At 52.4% G+C, this 21,964-nt stretch overlaps 11 protein-coding genes across 11 annotated transcripts; 6 read left to right on the top strand and 5 right to left on the bottom strand.

Moving 5' to 3' along the window:
* Nucleotides 1-692: 692 nt before the first annotated feature.
* On the top strand, nucleotides 693-2,714 carry Z517_09887 (uncharacterized protein; the record flags this gene model as incomplete). The annotated part of the gene is made up of 1 exon (XM_013425795.1): nucleotides 693-2,714. The coding sequence occupies one exon, from the start codon at nucleotides 693-695 to the stop codon at nucleotides 2,712-2,714; it is 2,022 nt and encodes a 673-aa protein (XP_013281249.1).
* A 303-nt stretch (nucleotides 2,715-3,017) lies between these two features.
* On the bottom strand, nucleotides 3,018-3,429 carry Z517_09886 (uncharacterized protein; the record flags this gene model as incomplete). The annotated part of the gene is made up of 2 exons (XM_013425794.1): nucleotides 3,018-3,209; nucleotides 3,310-3,429. The coding sequence occupies 2 exons, from the start codon at nucleotides 3,427-3,429 to the stop codon at nucleotides 3,018-3,020; spliced, it is 312 nt and encodes a 103-aa protein (XP_013281248.1).
* A 706-nt stretch (nucleotides 3,430-4,135) lies between these two features.
* Z517_09885 (uncharacterized protein) lies at nucleotides 4,136-5,433 on the top strand (the record flags this gene model as incomplete). The annotated part of the gene is made up of 5 exons (XM_013425793.1): nucleotides 4,136-4,232; nucleotides 4,327-4,647; nucleotides 4,701-4,936; nucleotides 5,031-5,281; nucleotides 5,376-5,433. The coding sequence occupies 5 exons, from the start codon at nucleotides 4,136-4,138 to the stop codon at nucleotides 5,431-5,433; spliced, it is 963 nt and encodes a 320-aa protein (XP_013281247.1).
* Nucleotides 5,434-5,572: 139 nt separating this feature from the next.
* Z517_09884 (uncharacterized protein) lies at nucleotides 5,573-6,283 on the bottom strand (the record flags this gene model as incomplete). The annotated part of the gene is made up of 1 exon (XM_013425792.1): nucleotides 5,573-6,283. The coding sequence occupies one exon, from the start codon at nucleotides 6,281-6,283 to the stop codon at nucleotides 5,573-5,575; it is 711 nt and encodes a 236-aa protein (XP_013281246.1).
* Nucleotides 6,284-7,557: 1,274 nt separating this feature from the next.
* On the bottom strand, nucleotides 7,558-8,820 carry Z517_09883 (uncharacterized protein; the record flags this gene model as incomplete). The annotated part of the gene is made up of 1 exon (XM_013425791.1): nucleotides 7,558-8,820. One exon carries the CDS (start codon nucleotides 8,818-8,820, stop codon nucleotides 7,558-7,560), a length of 1,263 nt encoding a protein of 420 aa, XP_013281245.1.
* A 1,353-nt stretch (nucleotides 8,821-10,173) lies between these two features.
* Z517_09882 (uncharacterized protein) lies at nucleotides 10,174-10,774 on the top strand (the record flags this gene model as incomplete). Its single annotated transcript, XM_013425790.1, has 2 exons — nucleotides 10,174-10,346; nucleotides 10,408-10,774. 2 exons carry the CDS (start codon nucleotides 10,174-10,176, stop codon nucleotides 10,772-10,774), a joined length of 540 nt encoding a protein of 179 aa, XP_013281244.1.
* A 966-nt stretch (nucleotides 10,775-11,740) lies between these two features.
* Z517_09881 (uncharacterized protein) lies at nucleotides 11,741-12,727 on the bottom strand (the record flags this gene model as incomplete). The annotated part of the gene is made up of 1 exon (XM_013425789.1): nucleotides 11,741-12,727. The coding sequence occupies one exon, from the start codon at nucleotides 12,725-12,727 to the stop codon at nucleotides 11,741-11,743; it is 987 nt and encodes a 328-aa protein (XP_013281243.1).
* A 1,254-nt stretch (nucleotides 12,728-13,981) lies between these two features.
* Z517_09880 (uncharacterized protein) lies at nucleotides 13,982-15,013 on the top strand (the record flags this gene model as incomplete). Its single annotated transcript, XM_013425788.1, has 1 exon — nucleotides 13,982-15,013. The coding sequence occupies one exon, from the start codon at nucleotides 13,982-13,984 to the stop codon at nucleotides 15,011-15,013; it is 1,032 nt and encodes a 343-aa protein (XP_013281242.1).
* Nucleotides 15,014-15,698: 685 nt separating this feature from the next.
* On the top strand, nucleotides 15,699-17,090 carry Z517_09879 (uncharacterized protein; the record flags this gene model as incomplete). The annotated part of the gene is made up of 1 exon (XM_013425787.1): nucleotides 15,699-17,090. One exon carries the CDS (start codon nucleotides 15,699-15,701, stop codon nucleotides 17,088-17,090), a length of 1,392 nt encoding a protein of 463 aa, XP_013281241.1.
* A 1,586-nt stretch (nucleotides 17,091-18,676) lies between these two features.
* On the top strand, nucleotides 18,677-20,317 carry Z517_09878 (uncharacterized protein; the record flags this gene model as incomplete). Its single annotated transcript, XM_013425786.1, has 1 exon — nucleotides 18,677-20,317. One exon carries the CDS (start codon nucleotides 18,677-18,679, stop codon nucleotides 20,315-20,317), a length of 1,641 nt encoding a protein of 546 aa, XP_013281240.1.
* A 796-nt stretch (nucleotides 20,318-21,113) lies between these two features.
* Nucleotides 21,114-21,936, bottom strand: Z517_09877 (uncharacterized protein; the record flags this gene model as incomplete). Its single annotated transcript, XM_013425785.1, has 2 exons — nucleotides 21,114-21,364; nucleotides 21,483-21,936. The coding sequence occupies 2 exons, from the start codon at nucleotides 21,934-21,936 to the stop codon at nucleotides 21,114-21,116; spliced, it is 705 nt and encodes a 234-aa protein (XP_013281239.1).
* Nucleotides 21,937-21,964: the final 28 nt, after the last annotated feature.

Below are 21,964 nucleotides of genomic sequence, written 5' to 3'. Positions count from 1 at the left end.
CTGGCAGAATTTTGTGAACAAGTCCAGGCGAGGACGGACCCCAGGTCGATGACAGTCATGTATGAATTGAGATAGCTGATCACAAGCCATCGATGAAATGGCATGGTATACCATGATCACATTCGACTTCAGCCTGCTGCTGACGTGGCCCCACCAGAGCCAGGCATCCTCTCAGCCGGTTCATGCACCCGGACGGATTGGGGAAGCTCCCTGCGCGTGGGCGTTGAGCCGCAGCCCGTGGCTCTGAATCATGGAGTCCACGATAACAGGTGTAGGTAGGCGTAGGGAGTGATCTATTGGAGTTCTGCTCGGAAGTGAACCTGCAAGTGTGCATGTGTTTCCTGCTCTTTCAGACTTCATAGTTAGCAAGGCGTCGATGGCCCAATTGCACCTGCATACCTCCGTCGCGAAGACGAGGCAACCAGCCCAAGAGTTGTCCTCAGCAGAGACAGAAAGGCGTAGAACGACAAGACAAGAGTGGTTTCTCAATTCCAGAAAGTGCCTCATCACCTCCGCGATGCTAGAATTGTCACTTTCATGCCAAGGCTGTGACAAACTGCAGAGCAGCTGAAGTGATCAATTCAGTTCTGTTGGGGATTCCAGCCTCACTCGGATTACCCAGTGCCGCAGTCACAGACAGAGCCCGTTCGCACTGCCAAAAGACTCCCTCGTCAGTGGTATACTTCTCTCAAATGACAGATACTAAGCCTAGGGGGTGGGCGGTGTTGATCGGAATCAACTTCTACCGCGACAACAAGTCCTTGAACGGCTGCGTTCACGATGTCACATCAGTCAAGGCATTCCTGGACGAGAGCGCGCCTCACATTGATGCCACAGTCTTCACGGCGAGTCAACCTTCCGACCCTGCTGCTAACGTCCCTTCGGAAGAACCTGCCCTACTACCCACATACGAAAATGTCACTCGCGAGCTACGGAGGATAAAAGAGCAAGGAAGAGCTGGAGATACAGTATACATTCATTACTCGGGTCATGGGACAACAGGTCGGACTCCCCTAACAAATAGCCAAGATCCACATCTTGAGACGGAGGAGTTTGCGTTGGTCCTGTATGACGAAGCTCACGGAATGAGGAAACTTCCGGGAAGTGAGCTAGCAAGGCTCTTAAAGGCAATGGTGGACAAGAGCTTGGTCGTCATTTTAGTTCTTGACTGCTGCTTCTCTGGAGGCGTCACCCGAGACGGATCCAGGCGCAGACCAAAGGTGAGAAGTATAGACTACGACAACAGTATCGCTGCTACCTATTCCTCCCTTCCTCACAGGGGCCAGGGGCCTCTTCGTGATGGCAGAATGGCCCCTCAGTGGTTGATCAATCCCGAAGGCTATGCCACTCTGTGTGCCTGTGGACCATACGAGACTGCTGAAGAGTTTGAGTTCGATGATGGAAAGTTTCATGGCGCGCTCACACATTTCTTACTCCGGGCACTCAAGGCGTTGAGAAGGTCGGGTGTTGAGATGGATACCCAAGCTCTATATCAGCACATTTGTGCTAGATTTCATGCTTCAGTACCTCACCAGAACCCTAGACGCTTCGGCAACGAGACACTCTCATGGTTTGGAAAACGTTTGGTCAATGCCGACAATGCTTTCAGCACTGTTTTCTTCCCCCAGGAAGGTAGCCAACTGTGCTTACGAGCTGGCTATGCGCACGGCGTTCAACGCGGTGACGAGTTTGCACTTTGCCCATTGACAGAAGCACGCAATGCAGATCCCAGATCGGACAGTCATATTCGGGTCACTGCGAGTCTCGTCCGCGGTCTCACATCGGACTTGGTGTCGTCCGCCCCAGACATTTCTCTTGGTAGGGTCAAGTCGGGCTGGGTGGCTATGCCTCGCACTCAGCTGCGGCTTCAGAATACTATGATACAACTCAGCCTAGAGGACAACGATATCAAAACGTGGCACCAAAGGTCTAATCCCAGAACGTTTCTCAGATTTTGTGAAGACGATCTGGGCGGCCAACCTTGTGCATTCAAAATCCGCGTGAACAGTCGTCGTGAGTACGAAGTCACAGACCAGTCGAGTCAGCCACTGGTGTGTCTTCCAACTGTGCCCTGCGGCAGAGACGACGCAATAGATGTTGCCATCAGCATCCTTGAGCATGTCGCGATTTACAAATCAATTGAAGCAATCGAGAACCGCCATCCAATGCCACCATTCTCTGAGTCGTTCTCCATTCAACTTCAAACCCCAGAGGGAAAGTGTGCGGTAAATGCCGGCGTTCTCGACGTCAAAAATAAAGATACGTTGACAATCAAGGTTCAAAACACTGGCAAAGTGTCAATATACGTCCATCTGCTCGACCTGCGCCCTTCTTGGAAAATCGTCAACATGATTCACGACGACGGCACAGACTATATCGAGGTCTGTGGAAGGAGCGAAAATCGCAACATGACGATCGACATGATAGTGCCAGACGACATTGTGGCACAGGGGCGGAAATACTGCGAAGATGTTTTTAAATTCTTTGTGACAAGTGAAGCAACCTCGATCGACCGGCTGTCCTTGAAGCAGCTCCCGAAATCTGCGGACGACGTTGGTTCCGGCCTGCGTGGAGAACAGGACACCATGTCGACCTTTCTTCTCAGGCTTACTTCGCCCATGCGAGGAGCTAGAGCAGGGGTTTTGTCCGAGAACTGGCAGGCCTTGAACTTTGTCATACGCACCACTATAGATGAGGAGTCCGGGGGGGTGTAGACTGATCTGTCCGCCTGTGGTCTCTTGGAGGCGGAACGGCTGGGATTTACGTCTCGATATGTTATTAGTCCTAACAAGTAATATCCTCGCGCAGTCCGGTTACCTGGTTCAGATCTCATGGAGCCAGCAGTGGAAGTCTTGTCCCTGTGTAGTTAACCTGCATCCTGTATTCTTGGTAGAGAGGTTTCTGAGCACGAGCCATAACCCCACATATACTCGGCCTCATTACTATCATCCTCCATATCTTCGTTCTCCCCTGAGGGCCGGCAGAGCATGAGTCTGTCTGTCTCGTCTCTCTGTCTCCTAAGCAGCAGCATCCTCCAGATCCGTCTCGCTGACCGCCTGGCCGCCATTGACCACCTTCCCGCCCTCGTCCACGAGGATGTACTTGCCCTCCCCGGCCGGTGAGCGCACGGTGTACGGACCCTGACGGACACGGGGATTCGAGCCCGGCACGGTGAAATAGACCTGGTCGCCTGGTCGGTACTTCTTCACCTACCCCACGGCGGAGCGATCAGATTTGGAAACTTTTCGAGAAGACTGGCTTGTCTGTCTGTCGGTCGGTCGACCGGTACATCAGAGCGAGACAACTCACCAAGCTATAGGGCTTGATGTACGGACGACCGCCCGTGTCGGCGACGCGGAACCTGGGGCTCTCATCCCTGCCCGCACGCGTGTGCGACTTGTCAGAAGTGCGCGTGCTGGGAGTGGACATGAGGATCTGGGGATCTGAGTGCCAACATACCCGGATTGTTGGGCGTCCATATCGAAATCCTCACAAATGGACCGAGTTACTAAACTCCTATGTACAGTATGTACAGTATACTGGTGGTCTGGTCCGTTGATGATAACTTGAGAAATGATCCGCGAATCGCACGATACGTACTGGGTCCGTAATGATCAAGGTGGCGGCAAGGTATGACTGCTCGGTACCTATGTAGATGAGGCTGAGTCCTAGGCAGCGAAAGCGAGGCAGAAGAGAATGAAACAAGAAAAGGCAAACGAGCCACTCCACTCGATGTACTTGTGTACATATATACCAATCACACACAAACATGTCTCCCACCTCAGGTCAGCCGACCAGCTAGCAAGCTAGAGCTGCCTGACGCTCGACCCCCATTTCCCTCCAATCATCGGAATAATCGTGGTTGCGTTACGGCCTCACTCTCTTTCCCTTTTTCCCTGATCTCTCACCAATCAGTTTCGACTCGGATTTGCTGGCAATTTGCGCAGTTTGAAAGTTTGCCTTTGCCTTATCAAGCAATCATGACTAGACTGCGTTTAGGAAAAATTAGTGAGAAGAAGAGGGAGAGAAAGGAAAAGAGCGTCAGAACGAACAGCTGAGCTAGGCTTCTGATCAAGAGAGGGGTCAGATTCGCCCGTATTACCGCCGAAAAGAAAAGGCAGTGATCAAAGACAAGATGAATGGGATGGGGAGGATCTTGACAGGCTGGATGCAAAGGTGGTCTCTGTCTCTGAGACACAATACCCAGGCTGAAGACTTGCCTGATCGGCAGAGTAAGTAATCCACTGCTCCCTTCGAGGCGCCTCTTTCACAACGACTCGTTTCATTGTGAATGAGATGGGGATGGTGTGTATAGAGTGCTGATAGATTCTCCCCGTCTTCAAGTCGAGGACTACCCTCAGGGTTATCCGCGGTTCTCTACCCTAGTCGCCACGCACAACGCCTTCCACGTGTACCGTCGCTTCTCGACCCTGCGGGCTCGTCTCCTCCTCCTGAAGCAGGACAAGTTGGCCGCGCTCGAGAAGCAGCTTGAGATGGTCGACCAGCAGGAACCCAACCCGCTCTTTCTCGCGAGCTGCAGGCGGGACAAGAACGTGGAGCGAGAGGCCATCTTATCACGCATCGATACCGCTTTGGTGGATTATGGCAAGTTCACACCATTTTTGTTTTCTCACCCCTCCCCTCTTTGTCTCGGGACTTTCGGAGAGGAAGCTTTGCTAAAGAGGGAGTGTGTGGTTCAGATTCGATGATCGAGAGGAGTCGGCAGATCCTGTCCCTCGAGCCTGCCAAAACCCGGGACATTTCGAGCTTGGATCATTGGGTCGATGGCAACGCTTGCTTAGCGAGGGACGAGACAGCATACCTTCTCCGGCCCAGGGACTTGGTGAGCATTGCACCGTTGCCAGACGACGCTGTTGCCCGAGTCGAGTCCTGGCTGGCGGATCGACTCATGCACTGTTGGAAAGATTTTAGAGAGGTGAGCCCTCGTCGAGGACAAAAGCGGCTTGTGTAGACAATAACCGTCTGACCCGCTCATTTGCTTACCTACAAGGACACTTGTCCCGGCTTAGCTTCCATTCCACAACGTCTCGAGGGATCCCAACGTGTACATCTGTACCAGCTCGGCGTTGACACGGGCGACTCGGTTCCTCATTGCCGTCCTCCTGATCCTTCTCCTGCTCATCCCCATGGTGATTTGCAGCGCACAAAAGAACATGACGGCGCGGATCGTGGTTGTCGGCGTCGCGGCCAGTTTGTTCATAGCGATAGTCTCCGTCGTTATCAAGGCAAGATCCATTGAGATTTTCATGGCTGGAGCGACGTACGTGACATCTTTCCATCACTGCACTCGAAAAACAAAACCCTATGGTCCACATTGGTCCATGCTGTTCATGGCTGACTGTGACTGGTTAAAGATATGCCACTATTCTGGTTGTTTTTGTTGCTGGCACCAATGCAGGCAGCAATTTCTGAACAACTTTTGTCAGTTCGCTCCTGGTCGATTTTCGGTGTATCGGCAATAAGTAGCAAGTCTCAAATATCGGGAGAAAATGCTTCGAGTCTCTAAATACCGAGACAGGTCTTCTCATGCAAGAAATGCTTTTTACCCAACTCAGACGTCTCTGATGCTGGTGATGGCCGCCAAAATAGCAATCGCCACTTGATGCGCTGGTAAGTAGATTTCCTTTACAAGGTAGAAGAAGCCCTCAAGGAATGAGGCGAACCGTGTTAGGATATACTCACCTCCCGCAGTCGTGACAATGTATGAGGAAATGGTCCACGCTGTCTGGGTGATGGCGACCGGGTCAGACCCCGGTTCCCGCGGCTTGTACATGTACCAGAAACCAATGACCAGACTGAGCAGCAGCGGCGTTGCGCTCCAGATGAGGATCTTCCGAATCGACCACGACAGGACCAGCTGGAGCGCATATCTGCCCCTGTCCGGGAACCGGTCTCCCTCGTTGAAGAAGTGATGGATCCAGCCTCGCCACATGTTGTCCTTGTCGTGCCAGTCGTGTCGGTAGGCGGTGTACAGTTCAGCCAGCGCCGCCTCGGTCTGCCGGTCGATTTCTACGGGAGTGTGGTAGTCGTCTGCGGGATGGCATTCATAGATTCCAAACCTTCCCACATGTTTTAGCGAGAGCAGTCGGTGGTGCAGAGGGCGCAGTTTCCAGGCCGTCTTTCGGATCCCTTCAAAGAGATCGACGGGCTTGTCGCCCTTTGACAACTGTACCAGCACCTCGCGCTTCAGTCCTGTCGGGTTATCCTGGATGCCGACCACGACATAAGCGCCGTCCTGCTCCTCTATGGCTCTCTGCGTCATCTTGGGCCGGGTTCTCATCCCATGTGACCGCGCGCATTGCGACACGTGCTTTGTAAGCTGGGCCTTGAGCGAGCTGGACGTTGAACGGGTGAGCCTGGACGGATTTTCCTTGCGTTGGGGGCGGGGAAAGTGTAGACAAGTTTCAGAGTCTCCTCGATCGATCTTTTCATCCTGGGCGTCGATATGGAATGGAAGTGGCTTTACTCCGGCCACCGTCGGGTCTTGCTCTTCCTGGATATCCTCTGTCACGCACAAGCGTTAGCAGAGACCATGTGTCAAGAATCGTGCTGTGGTAGAGAGGTAGACCTTGCGCTATCCCCGCCCTCCACATTCTGACTGACACTCTCTTGAACTTTGGAGGACGACACCGAAAAGGTTGACTTTGGTTGGATCGGTAGGGGGGACTGAACACCACAGCAATTCTTTCTTGATGGTATTTCAGGAATCAAAGAGACAGTAGTTGGACCAAGTCAAGCATTGTCAGAACCATCATCAGATGAGCCCTGTGTGGTCGAGCGAACTAAAAGCCATTGTGCGACCGTGCACCGCTCTCTTTGGTGCAGGGCATGGACTACTCGCTACTGGGGGAGTAGTTGAGTAGATGGTCATGGGGCACTAACGAGCGACTGTTTAGCTGCAGGCTGCTGGCACCTCAGGCTTGACTACCTCGTACAGCGCGTTCAAACATGGAACCATGGTCTCAGGCCCCCCAAGCTACTCCCCCATCGTTGTCCATCACTTATTCACACGTCAGGGGGCTCGGGATGATCTTACCTACCGAGTACTCGAAGGCTCTGTGGCACTGAAGTGTGCAATCACCATAATGCGAGTGTCTGATTGAGTAACGCAACCACTCGTGCCACTGTCGTGGCCAAGTGGCCTAACGCCGCCCAGCTGCGGCCCGTTGCGTGATCTTGGTATTACGTCACTACGCGTAGGAGACGGGTAAAGCTTGGCTGGAAACCACTCTGTCTAGCCCCTTGGCAGCCTTGCATTCCCAAAATCTTGAGATACTACTAGGTGAATAGGTGGTCAAGTAGCCGAGAAACCACTTGTATGTGCCAAGCAGACAGGCAAAGATGAGGGGTTGTTGCGAGATTGAGGGGGTATATCACTCTAGCGAGAGAGGGAGACCACTTGTCATGTACTCGGTAGTGGTCAGCGAATAGCGGACCAGTCGACTCGACGTCTCTTACAGAATCCAGCAGAGGACAAGCCCAGTCCGTCAATCTATCGTATTGCATACCATCTAAGGTTCCAACCAAGCAAATGATCTAAAGCTCATCTTTTACAAATACACTTGGCTCGGGCCTTCCGCTATCCTTCAACAAATCCACGCCCTTCTTCTTCCTCCATTTCTCCCACACGGCCCAAAACTCCTTTTCCATCCCCGTCTCCATCTGATCCGGCAGCACCACCACATACTGCACATACAGATTTCCAAAATCGGGGGCATCATGATCGTGTTCGTGAACGTGTCCCTCTCGATAAATGGGCATGCCTTCGCCCTTGATCGTGTCGGTCTGGCCAGGTTGAACGACTTCGCCGCGCTTGCGGGACAGCGGGACAACGTGCCCGTCCAAGTGCGTAAGGTTGCGAGTCCACTCGCCCATCCACGCCTCTCTGAGTGAGAGAACCTCTTTCCAATATAGGTCGTTGTCCTTCCGCCGGAAGAACACTCCATCAGTTCGCTCCGCCTCGTTCTCGTGGATGCCTGGCTCTGTCTCCATTATGTAGGCGTAGAGGTTGCCCGCAATGTGGTCGGGATGTTCATCGGCTTCACTTTCAAAGACAAGTCTGTGACCCTTGGGCATTCCCTTCTCGATCACAGCAGTCAAGGTCGTGGGGCCTCTGACGACCTTGTTTCCTCCGCAAACCTTGCATTTGTGTTTGATGCTCTTGCCCTGTCCCCCGCACTGGTCGCATCCCATCTGCACTTGTTGATATATTCCTGGTGCGAGCATGTGCTTCTGGATGACAATACCTCGACCGCCACATTTATGACATGTCTCGACTTGGCCGTCCGCAGAACCTGACCCTTCACACTCATCACAGATTTGTTGCTTTTCGATTGTAAACTCCGTTTCTCCACCGGTGTAGAAGTCTCGCAACGGTACGTGCAATCGGACTTCTAGATCAGGCCCCCGCCGCACTCCACTGCCGCCTCCACGACCAAAATGGCCTCCGCCACCGAAAAATCTGGAGAAAAGGTCGAAAGGGTCGTGAGGGTGACCACCTCCACCCCCTCCTCGCTTGTGGTTCTCTAGCCCTTCATGACCGTACTGATCGTATATCTTGCGAGTCGTAGGATCAGATAGGGCTTCATATGCTTCTGCCACCTCCAGAAACTTCTTCTCGTCTCCCGTGGCCTTGTCTGGATGGTACTTTTTGGAAAGTTTTCGATAAGCTGTTTTGAGATCACGTTCTGAGCAAGATCTGTCCAACCCAAGGATTTTATAGAGGTCTTCGGCCGCGAGCGAACATGTGATGAGGGCAAAGAGAGGGAGAAGACGGGAGATGAGACGGAGGAGGAGCATGGTGAGCGGCTTCGCCCTCGCAGGGGCGGAAGGACGGGTTTGTCAGGCGTTTCAAAGCGCAGCAGCACAATTCTATGAACTCGGCGTCATAGTGTGAACAGTCTGAAGGAACTCGGAGAATGAACCAGGACTAGGTTTGCGCTTGAGCAACGTGGCCGGACAATTTCGAGGGACAAGTGTGGAATTGGAGGGTTGATTGATATGCACATGCGGCCAACATGTCCATCTCGCGAACAGCGTGTTTGGCCGCATTCTCCACCGGAGCCACAAACTGCGCAATTGGATCTTTTGTTCCTCTGAACCGATCCTTGTGCTTTTGCTGTCGCTTGCTGTGCTTGCTCGAGGGTCGACTACTTCTCACCTCCATACACAGCAGGAAGGGTTTCGGTGTGCCACATCATACTCGAATAGGAGAATCCTTGTTGATTCCTGGCGAGGCCATTCGATAGAGGCCAATCCCCAAGGAAATGAGAGTCCAAGTCTCTTTACCCAGTCAAATTCATCTCCCAATTCGTCCTTGTTTCCATCACCAGGGTCCTTAACGGGAGACATGAAGTCTGTCAGGGTTCAAACATGCCCCTGAAGACAGGTGTCTGGCGAGAATTCATGTCAACCTCGTGGGATTGACCTTATTAGCCACATTTTGAACCGATCCAAGGATTCGGCAATGTACCTATGTAAGTACCTTCTGCCAGCTAACACCGGCTGTGGGGAATGGCGATCGAATTATGCATGTTCCCAGGTCATTGAGACAGCAGCCGCCTCGTCCGTCTTCTTGCTTGATAGGGAGTGGCTTTCCCTGGAGCTGCAACTACAACAAGCAAATCGGCACAGAGAAAGCAGGAGGCTTCGAGTTCTAGTCCAACCAACGACTTCTGCTGCGAGATCTTACTGCCATCACCCTTATGCTGGCTGTCTCACAGACTGCACAGTCGATGGGAGACATCTGACTACTTCCAGGCTCTTTATCGAGGACTCGTCATATTGTGTTGCCCCAAGAGATGGTTGTCCCGTCACGAACGTTGTCAGTATCAAGAGCAAGGTCGCGTTGTTCTGCTGGGTATTTGAATATTGCAACCCTTGGACGAATCTTGTTGTGCCTCCAATAACACGGTGTGGTGCTGTTGGACTATTCCTTCCCTACGAATGGGTGCACAAGAGCTGTCAAGGTATAAAGACGGTCCTCCGCTTTGAATTTCAAGGAAATTCCTACGCTACACGGCTTACCAGGTGCGGCTCCGAAGAACCGAAGTTCTTCATATACCTCCTAGCACCTTCTCGAACGACCTTCTGATCTTCCCATTCTTCCAGCGGCTATTGAACATCACTTGATCATCGCTATTCACTATCACGATGCGCACCTTCGAAGCTTGCGCTCTCTGGACCCTGAGTCTATTGTTAGGCAGCAAGATACTTGTCACTGCGCTCCCCACCTTCGATTACATGTGGACCCATGTGAGGAGTGAACGCTTCTACAGCAGCAGTGGCGAATGTCGATCAGATGAAGAGGGTTGCTTTTGGCCAGGGTATGCTCTCTTCCTGCTATGATTCTTCCTGCAAGTGGCCAATGTATAACATGGCCAGCAGATTCATCCGCCCAGCTGTTGAACCCAACGAGGAGGGTGACCCGGCGGTGAGGGCCCCCGCGGCTGTGTATCCACATGACACAACTCTAGCTGCCACCGCTACCGACGACAACACCGCTACTTCCTGTACACCAAGCACCGAGACGGCACTCACTGCGGCCGCGGACCTGAGGTTCCAACGCCGTGATGAAGACACAGAGGTCATCCCCCCTGCCGTCCGCTCTCAGGAGACGACTCTCCCTCCTGCCAACCCCACGCCGTACCCGTGCACCGGGCTTGTCCAGCCATGCGAACCGGGCTACAAGGTCTTGCTGTTCAATGGCCTCTGCATCTGCTATTATCTCGGACCTCGCGGTGAAGCGAGGTGAGGTGAGAGGGCTGTGGTCCCAAAAGTCTGGGTGGGCTCCTCCCTCGCGCGCACGGAGCGGACTATGCGGTTCGAACCTTTTTGGCGAGGTACATTACATTTCACCCGTTGTGTTACCCCCCCTTTTCTTTGGCGAGATTCCTTTCGAGAGGTGGTGGTAGCAACTGGGTGGAGAGGGCGGGGGGAATTTTGGGCCGCGAGTTCGAGTGTGATATGAGTGTGTGTACCTGACAGATGGCGAGAGGGCGAGGGTCAGAGAGATATCAAACACGTTCACTATTATCACTAGGTACGAAGCAGAAAGATTGGTCTGGTCTGGTCTGAGCTGAGCGAGATTGATTCTTTGGTATGGTATCGCATAGCATGTGATGGCAGGGCAGGGCGCATGAATATCCTATTTTGTACTCAGACTCAGCACTCACTCACTCACTCACCGTCTCTCCGCCCCATGGATTCAGGGTTTTGTATTTTGTATTTTGTATCTTGCGTTCTATGTCTCCTTTTCCCCATTCCATACCTAGGGTGCTAGGTAGGTAGCCAATTATATCTGTCTATCAGTCCATCTTGGTATCTTATTATCTTGATACCTCGATACAAATTTCTTCACTCGAAAGGGACTAAACGTTTTCTTAGGTTGAGGCTCAATCATCCACGTGAGCAGTTGTCCGCGATAAAACTGTTATATCTTGGTGCCTTGGGCAGGTAGGTACACTATCCTAAACACTTCAGAGCTCGTGGGTCGTGTCCCAAATTTTGACTAGCAGGTACCTAGGTAGATGTGTGTTGTAATGTAATGTATTGTACATAGGATGTATCTGTCGCGAGTCTCGCCGGCGGATACGAGAGTCTATCTTCTTCACGGGGTGGCTGAGGTCCCCTCATACAAAAGCAGGATATTACAAGGGAAGAGAGACGCTCTTAAGCAAATGGTCAGACAACCCTGCTGGGTAAAAGTACAGCCAAATCCTCAAGGAGTCTCGTTCACGCTCTTGCTCCTCGCAGCCACTAGCTGTTGGAGGTGCTTCTGTTCGGATTGATCAAAGGCCCAAGGCGCCGTCTGGTTGTTCACAGTCTGGAGCAATTCCTCCCACGTCAATTGCCCAACTGTTCCGACCGCTCTTCGCAAATACGCGACGACGAGAGACACCTTCTCCCAATCCACTTGTTCATCTGCACGATATAGATTTCTCCATACTGCGCTTGCGAGAACCGTGTCTCCCTTGATGAGGCCTTCGTCGTAGGACGCCAGTATCCCCCGATATTGCAAAAACAGGTCCTTGAGGTACCGACTTCGGATCCCCTGAGCAGCAAGATTGTGCAATAGTATCATCTTGTCCTCTGCAGCCCTCGAAAAATGCTCGATCAGGTAGCGGTGATAATCCTGATACTCGGTTTCGGATTCAAGCATCGCCCGCAGATTTGTCACGACAACATACATGTGCAGAAACGTTACTTGCGACCAGGTCGAGAAGGTAGGCGGCAAATCAAGAGTACCGAACCACCATGAGTCCTTGTTTTCGGGTAGAGGTTGTCCCAGTTCGGCCCCCTCTTGTGCCGTGGCCTTTGGCGGTCCCTTTCCCGTGAGTATATTCATTCGTTGCTCCTGTGGAATGGTGTAGTCGGCAGGTGCTGCACAGAATTTGAATATCGCTTCGGTTTGGCCATAGATAGTGTAGGTCCTTGTCGCGGCCGGCATGTTTTTCCTTAGTGATTCGGCAAGGCGGGTAGGGAGACTGAACCTGCTCGGAGGGTTGCTGAGGTGCGATTGGATTTGGCGCTGCATCTGTGACACGCTTACACCGGCGCCGGGGAGGGTGGGTTGTGCAGATGATTTGTCTTTTGGTTCTGGTGGTGGTTCCGACTCGGATTTGGATTGGGGTTCGTTGCTGGGGAACGATGCCGTCACATTGGACGTGACGGTAGGGGCTGTGGTGGGTGGCAGCGATTGATTCATTGAGGCCTCAGTTCCGCTTCGAGCAGTTTCTTGCCGCCATCTCGAGGAAGTGGACGACAGATAACGTCGCCTGGGAGGAGAGGAGCTCTGAACTCGTGGAGTCGGGGAAAAGGGCTGGTTCACTTTATTGTTGGAGCAGGAACTCAATAAGGGAGTGCAGCGGACATTTGATTCTGCTCTGACACTTTGTCTCAATGCTCGAAGGCATTGAGAGCATATGCTGAATGTGCTCATCGTGCCGGGTTATAGCAGGGACGAGATGGTGGTGCTAACAATCGAGACCATTGTGACAAGGTCTAGAATTTCACCTCTTCGCGTCCGCAAGCTCCAAAAATTGAGCGCGTCATAGAGCACGATATGGAGATGCGTCTGACGACAGGTAGTGTTTGGGAAATCACGGAAATTCGAGAAATGCTCCGAGATTATTCTGTCAGACAAGTTGATTACATTTCGGTGACCTGATTGGGCGGACAGATCTCACTTAGTCATTGAGATTGGCATGTTTGCACACTTTGCTACCGCGTGGCATCAGTCACATCTCCTGCGCAACAATTCGCCGCTCGGATCTGGTCAAATTTCCATCCTACCTCCCTCGTTATACCTGGAGCAGCTAGATTTTCGCCCCCCTTTCGCCCTTCACATGCTGGCTGCTCTAAAATTGGAGTTGCTGACTGACACTGGACCCTTTCTCTTCGGGCTCTTAAGCTGAAGCTTTCCTATGCAAGTGCTTACCGAAGCTTGTCTGAGAGAAAGCCTCTCCATCAATCGCTTACACGCTTGCAGCCCCCGAGCTGAATTAAACTCTTCCAACGCCCCCTGCGGCGCTTGATCGTACCTGAATTTCCCTTCTTGGTCATCGTCTTCCCGCCGTGGCTCTATATGGATTAACCTCGTTCCATCCCCGAGGACTGGAAGAGACACGAAGGATTGAAGGACACAACTGATGATCCTTGAAAGAAAAAAGATGAGCCATGTTGCGCGTTTGCCTGTTACCAGTTTGCGATGAAGGCCTTTAGAATTACCGAAAGGTTATCAGTCCATGTGGCTGAGGATGATCCTCAGCCGGGGTCAATGTTGCCCGCTTTTGGTAGTGCTTACGGCCCAGCAGATTGCCTCACGAACAGCCTCCCCTCCGCTCACGACGGTGGCCGTATAACACATGGCTGATCCCTCCTGATCCCTCACTTTCTCACCCTCTGTGCTGCATCTTCAATTCTTCCCAGCGGGTTTTCAGTAATCTTTCTTTCCTGCACAATGGCAGCCATGTCGTCCCTTTTCATTCCCGTCGCTCTTTCTTTCTTCGCCAATTCTGTTCTTGCAGCACCTGCGCCAATGGTCACTGGCACCAATTTACCTGGTAATATCGCTCAACAAGCAGGTGGTGGCCTCCCGAATCAACCTGGCAGCCCGCATGTCTCCCAATCTGGGTTGTCTGCTTTCCAGCTCGCTAACTTCCTGGAGAATCTGGAGTCGGCGTTCTTTCAGGAAGGACTAATGAACTTTACACAATGGGGAACCGGAGGACAGACGAACGGTGTGAGCAACATGGTCGTGGTATCACACATTGCTGCTCAAGAGGAGGTTCACGTTGCGTCCATCGTGGGGTTGCTGCAAGCAAATGGTGCTCAGGACGTCGCTCCATGCGAGTACAACTTCCCCACCACGGATGAGACCAGCTTCCTGGCATTGGGGAACATCATCACCACAGTCGGCATTGGCGCTCTGATTGCCCTGGCAGATGGTCTTTCCACGACTGATCCTGGCTTGGAGGCCACTGTCGCCTCGATTCTTCCTGTGGAGTCCCGTCACGACGCCTTTTTCCGCATAACCGCAAACGAAATCCCGAATCCTACCACATTCGAGACACCGATCAGTGCCATTTGGGCCTACAACTTGGCCCTCGACTTCATCGTCGGAAACTCATGCCACAACTTGCCTTCGTCCATCACTTCTCTCCCCGTCTTCCCTGATCTGGGAATTGTCGGCTATGGTGGCCCGTCATTTGCAAACCCTAGCGCCCCCGGAAAATTGATCTTCAAGGTCGGCCAACCAACCATGCTCCCTCAAGGGTGGAACTCGGGACCACTGTACATGGCTTGGGTCAACCAAAACAACGTCCCTGCATACACTGCCGTCACCCAGCAGGGCGATGAACTGCACGCAGATGTGCACCCAGGAATGTTTGGGCTTGCGTTCGCGGCACTGACGAACCAAAACACGGCGACCAATATCAATGACTTGACCAAGGCAACGCTGGCTGGACCCTTGCCAATCCCACTTACCTGAGCGTCCGTATGAGGTGGCGGAGTTGGTCGAAGATTGAATGCTATTCACGAACGTGGCAGCTGGCGGGTGGCGCCGAGGAGTTTGCGAGGATAAAGAGGGTACTGGTCGCTTGAATATTGAGCAGGAAGGGGAAACGAGCTTTGTATGCGTTAGCCATCAGGTTGGAATCCATTCTCATACCTTTTCCAACACAATGTGTCTTGTCTGTTATCGCGCTCTGTGCTCCAGTATGCCCTATTTTTTGGTGATACTTGTTTGTCTTGGACCATCCACCCATACGGCCGAATGGTCTTTGGTCGACATTTTTCTCCATGTTCCTGATCCACGACGGCCACTGACGCCTTTTCAAGACGCACAGGTTTTATACCTAAAATACCACCATGGTGGCTTTGGCCCACTTCTCTCTTGAGTTCGAGTTCGGCATTGTATTTAGATCTGTAGTGGGCGGGCACTATTACGAGAGCCAAGGGGCGGGTACTTCCATCGAGTTGTGACCTCGTCCACTTCGCTTCACTTCTTCGCTCTCTCAGTACATCCGACTCCATCTCCTCGCGGCTCACTGTTATCTTGACAGAATTAATCATTAGCCATGTGTTCGCTTCAACTCACCTCTCCTGAAAATACAAGCGCTGTTTTCCAGCCTGAATGCGATATCTGAGATGATTCTTGCTGGGTGCGTTTGATCATGTCAAATTTCATTTTCATCGATGTCCAAGATACCTCTGGGTACAACCAGAACAGAATCAAGCGCCATGCTGCCGCAGGCATCCATCGCCGAAAGCGTTCGGCCAATGTTATCCTCCGTCAGAATCTCTCATCGGCCCGAAAGGCATTGACCATTCGTCCTCAAAGGAAGCCACAACAAGGTGAAGAAGAAGATAAGACAGGGAACGTGTTGCGAATGCGGCCAGCACGGCAAAATGTGCGCGTGCGGGATCCTAAAATCGCGTTGATGTTTCGGTGGAGAGCAAGAGGACCGACGGCTCTCAAGCCTCCGAGTGACGATCTGAAGATCGAGCGCGTTTTAAGCGAATCTTTCAATTGGATGATGGGGCAATACAACTCGTCATGGTCCTCGCTGGTCCAGTGTGATTCGACAGTCTTCGACACCAATGAAGAAGTTGAAATCTTCAGAGAGGCTTTCTACATTGTCACCGACCTCTTGGAGATACAAAAAACAGACGCTGCGTTTGCGGTTCTCCAGCGTACCTTGGATGCCATTCCCCGGATGTTTCGAAATCCTCACCCCGAACTGCTGTTTACTCTAGTTGAACTTGCTTACGGGATCAACATGGGCCATGCCTCGGTTCTGCATACTCGGATCAGATTGCATGTGGCTGACCTCGCATCTACAATCTTAGGCACGAAGCACCCATTGACGATTCTGCTCAAGTCTGAATTCAATGCGTCGTTAACGAATCACGTTACTGAACTTGTGTTCAGATGCATTATCGATGCACTGGTGAAAACATTTGGACTTGATGCATATCAGACATTAGCCCACCAGATGGGCCGTTCCCAGTTCTATTCGCGCACGGGTCGAGGCGAAGAAGGCGAGAAGTTGCTTACTGATATTCACGAGCGGTGGAAGCAACAATACGGTTCTGACTCGTCTCTTGCGAGTCTTGCAGGGCTTGAACTGTGCCTTGTACGCCTACAGAATTGCCGCCAGCGAGACCAGGATCCTCACCTAGATTCAATGCTGGAGGCTCAAGCCAACAATGCGATGCTGAGGATCGAAGTCATGGCTGGAGTCTACTCAAACAAATTTACCGACAAGCCTTCGTCCCATCCCAATCTGCAGCATCAATATCCATCGACAATGGCGCTTTCGCAATGGTTCCTCCAGAATAAACGTTATGCATTTGCACTGCATTGTTATGAGCGTGCGAAGCAATCCACGACGGATCATACTCACACTTCAACAAGACGATTGGGAGATCTCATCGTTGACACGACGGAGAGTGCTCTGCATGATATCTTGTGGCAGTCTCGCACCTTGTCGATACTTCCATCACAAGCTTCCGTGCCTGGAAACGTGGTTGCAATGTCTCCAGCCTGTGACCATGAGAGCTGAGGGGGACACTTGAGCACTCGACCCTCTCTCTCACACATGTTGATGCCATGGCAGGGGCACCCGCCGCCGAGATGTTTGAAAGTTAGAGAACTCATTCCCGTTTGGAGCGCCAATCTTCCAGCATCGTCTTTCAGCATCTGAGCCGTTGTTCAATTTAATCACTCGCCACCCCGTCACGATTTATCATGTGTACTGCAATACATTATGGAAGACGGAAAGTCGTACCGCCGGACTCATGATGTGTCAATCTCGCAGGTGGGTGACCGCATTGGCCGCGTCCCTGCAGTGACAGCCTTCACTGCTGGTGGCACGAACTTGGATCTGGAAAGATGGTTTCCGTCAAGCCCGTTCGAATCTGGCTGTCTTTGCGGGATGCACAGCTGTTTGCTTACTATTGTCACTGGGTTGTATCATCCCAGTCAAGCATGCTTCATTCCTCGTTGATCCTCCAAGCCAGCATTTGAGGCAGACAAAATGCTCCGGACATTCATTGTTGCCTTTGCCTCTTTCATTCCGCTGCAGCTAAGGGAGGAAAGTGCACAACATCTTGGTGATGCCAGGAGCCGCTGCAGGTTATCCGCCTCCAACATACCCATGCACTTCTCCGATATCAAAAACAACAATCTCCACAAGTGATGTGGTTATACCTCCAATTCCGTTCTTCGACGCTCAGTTCAATGTCACTGAGGGGCAAAACTGCAACGCTGCCTACTACGATAGTCCGATTTCGATCTCCAACTACGCTATCAACGGGATTTCAACTGATATCATCAACAGCTGACTGCGGTATAATGCAGCCGCTCCCGCTACCATTCGGCCCCCTCAAAATGTGAGTCTCTTGTTTCCGTATTGGGGCATCGGAACTCGAGCGCGAAGCATGTCGCCATAATGAATATGACAGAAAGAAAGAATGGACTTTTTGGAATACATTTGCTCCACATGCGGAAAAGAACTTCCACGCGAGATTAGGGATGACCTTCGCCATCTCCAAGCATGATGTTATGAAATGCGCAGAGGCGGATATGACGGGAACTCAGTGCGGCGATGGAGCCCCATGCAACGTGTCAAAGAGTTCTGAAGGAGCTTGACCCTACAAGCAATATAAAGTTGTCTGTCTAAACCACCTTCGACTCCTTCTAGAGACAGCTTGAGGTCTGGATTTTTGAGGATATTGTACACAATGAGGAGCGTTCTAGTCACTCTTTTTGTCAGCCTTGCAGGGCTTGTGCTGACATCTGCAGAGCAGCGTCCAGGTTTGCTTCTCATGACATCTCCCTGGCTCTACACTGAGTGCTAACAGAGATTAAGTTGTGCATAATCGACACGTTCGCCGTTGTAGCAATGAAACTGGACCATGGTTTTATGGGAACGACACCAACACTTGGTCCTCTTGGGGAACTCAACACTCTGGAACAGGACAGCCTCAACCTCAGCCCACAGGAGGCTATGTATCTCAACGACCTTGTGGCGGCGAATCTGGTAGCATCATATGTCCTTCTGGACCAAGGATAGTTCCGAGTGCTCCTGCTGGCAGTGACAACAGCTCTCAGAGCTTCACAATCAGCCCCGAGCTGAGCACCCTCTCCATGTCCTTCCCCTCCTCGAACGAGACGGCAATTTCAGCTACCAGCGGCCTTCCAAGCTCTTCAACAAGCACATCATTGGGAAACGGGACTTTCACGACCGGAAACACCGTGCCTACACCGACCGACTCTTCGGCCAGTAATATAACACTCACTTCGGGTGAAGATACCCTTCCCGCTCCATCATCCAGCACTCCTATAACAAATGGGACAACGACGACAGACAGCTCCAATATCTCATCGACAACCACTACGACGCTGCGATCCACTACTACGATCTGGGCCTTGCCTCCCTCTAATCTCTCCTGTACCTATGTATCAGGCTCAAGTTGCAGTCCCTACAACGGCTCGAACTCAGTATGGCCCACTGGGACACCCACTGATGGTCCTCTGTGGACGAATACTTCGTTGTCAGCTTTGGGATATACCTCGCCTCCAATTAAGACGGACGCATCGCCTATTGGCGAAGGCACTGTGATCACTCTCACGATAGAAGCCACTCCACACCCGATTACGCCCTCCCCGATCACTCTACCACCAGAGGAAATCACTCTAACGGCCACCGTTCGGGGGAAACGCAATCATACCTCATCTGTTACGAGCTCGGGACAAGCCATGGGATCTGCGAACAGCACAGGCTCTGTCAGCGATTCAACATGGCCAGCAGAGTCTGCACCGATCACCATGACAATCGTGATAGGGAGCAACATGACCAGCATTGTTTCGACGGGTCAACCATTGACTCCAACGACATCATCTTCTCCTTCGCCCAACAACTCGTCGTTGATCTCGGCCATATCAAACTCAGCAGCACCGACAGATTCGCAATCCCAAGCCGCTTCTGAGACTTTCCCAATAACAGCGATATCCTCGTCCACAACATGGTCGGCCGGTGCCACAGCCTGGACATCAGACTCTTCTGCCCTGCCTGTTTCCTCGCCAACTCTTAATGGAACGGCTTCCAGCACAGGGGCGCCAGCTGACAACTCTACGTCAACGGGGATCTTCAACGCTACTACAACGTCATCAACAACAGTGAGTGGCGGCGCCTCGGGTTTTCCACCAGCGAGTATAACCTCGTCACCGTTCTGGAGCAATACCACAAGCAACGGCGGCCAACCGTGTTCCCTGACCCCATCGTATCTGTGGAGGGACTGGAACTGGACCACGCCCTTGGCTCCGACAGGCAGTGACGCTTCTAGCACGACGAATGCGCCTGAGCCGACTGAACTAAGCACCGCGTCTAATGCTACCACCAGCGAGACATCACCGACTTCCTCGACAGCGACGTTGCCTTCCGTGGACAACGATAACGCTACATTCAACTCCGCTGGTCCTCCCTCAGGTCTGATGCCTATAGCTGCTCCATCATCATCATCGACCGACCAGGAAACCAACGGCACGGCAACCCCAACCACGGGAGATTGGTTTGCAATGAGCACCCAGAGCGACGGAGGTGTCCTGACGACGTTTGTGACGCATTTCGGTCCCGTGCAGTCGGTCTCCGAACCTGCCGACAAGCCCTCAGTCGCGGGCGTGGGTCCTCCTCCATCGTCGTCTGCGTTGCCATTGCCGTCGGCGAGACACCATGTCGTCGTCCGTCCAAAGAGGATGGCGACTTGGGCGAAGATGGATGAGGCCTGAATCCACTTTTCAGTATGGAGAACTGGGTATTCGATGATACGAAGCAGATGTACGACAGTATCATCCGTTCGTTCACCCACCTACCCACGGGAAACAGGGAAGTGGGGGACAGGGGGGAGCGTATCTACGGGTCCTGTCATCGGTGGGCTGGAGTAGGGACTATGTCAAGTCCTTGTTTCGGTAGGAGCAGACACGTGCGGGAGAAGTAATAGCTGTAATATCATTGATCATTAATCGGATGCTTTGTGTCAAGTTCATAATCCTCATTGTTGAGAATAGGGTCTTTGTTCGAGGCTGGTTTCAAGTCTTATGCGGTCTGCATGCGGTGTGATGACACCAGTCTTGTCTGATCTTCCTCCGGCCCAACGAGGTGATTTCTTCATGTATCTCGTAACAACGTCTCGGACTGAGCATCTTCCCTGGCCTTTGCTGCGCAGTATGCTTGAGGTCCTTGATTCTACTGTCTCCGTGGGCAGTAGATCTTCGATTCTGTGCAGGGATTGGTGCGAGAGTCAGCCTATGTCGACGGCTTTGTCGACATTGAGGAATTTGGTGCCCGGGCGCAATGGCGGCAATATCGACAGTTGGTGACTTCGATGTTGTGATTCTAAATTATGATTTTGTTCTGGGGAGAAGTATCGTGCTCGGTCGCGTGGTTTGTCGATGGGCTCGATGGTAAAGTGAATATCGACCCTTGGCCCTGTCACCTGTTTGCGGTGCAGATTCCGACGATCTGTGTACCGCGCCTGAATGATTCGCCTCCACGTGGGTAGCAATGCCATTGTCCATCTCCCATTCATTCAGAATCAATCGGAGTGAGTGGTGCGCTGCTGATACCAGATGTCGCTGGGGTGGCAGCATCCTCGTCCTGGCCAGGCCGCAGGTTGGAGGAAGCTCGAGTGGCGGCGAAGGACTTTTGAGTCCATTCTGCAATCGAAGCAGCAGGCCCGCCCACGATTGTTACCGCTTGTAACTCTGTGTCCTTGCCGAGAACGGTGCCTTGGTAGCGGACTGCTTCGCCGGTCTTGCTGTGGCGCTTCTTCAACGCTGCTCAGGTCCAACGACAAAGTCAGTTTCACATTTCTGTCACTGCCACCTGACTTTGGAATTTTGTCGCAAGGAAACTCTGCGTCACTCGAAAACCACAGCAAGGAGATGAACTTACCAGAAACATAATCTTCCTGCTCGTCCAACCCTGCCGCAATCTCCTCCACGTTCACATCGTCCCCAAAGCCAGCGATCCTCCTGATCTCCTTGTTGACCGGCCCATGCGCCCAGTTCACGAACGCCTCGACTCCTCGTAAATCCTCAAACGGCACCCACACTCCTTCCATAATCTCCACGTCACCTCTCACGCTCTCCTCCACGGTGTTCATCTGCGGCACCAACGCTCCAGCCTGAGTCAGCGCGAGCCTCACATCCTGAATAGTCGGCACGAAAGTGTTGTGCGTGTTGAACGCATTTTGCGCTGTCGAAGACGCTAGTAAGAGAAGATAGCGAGCTGCAAGGTCGGTGACAGTATCGATCACCACAGGTCGCGCGGCGCTGAAGCCAGCGGCACGAAGAATTTGAAGAACTGCCGGGCGCAAAAGCGCGGTGTGGAGGTCGGCTGAAGTCATTGTGACTGCCTTGCTGGACGCGTTTCTG

The sequence above is a fragment of the Fonsecaea pedrosoi genome (genome assembly GCF_000835455.1).
Source record: "Fonsecaea pedrosoi CBS 271.37 unplaced genomic scaffold supercont1.6, whole genome shotgun sequence".
NCBI classification, from domain to species: Eukaryota; Fungi; Ascomycota; class Eurotiomycetes; order Chaetothyriales; family Herpotrichiellaceae; genus Fonsecaea; species Fonsecaea pedrosoi.
Note: the sequence above shows the minus strand (reverse complement) of the source record. Positions and strands in the feature narration are given on the sequence as shown.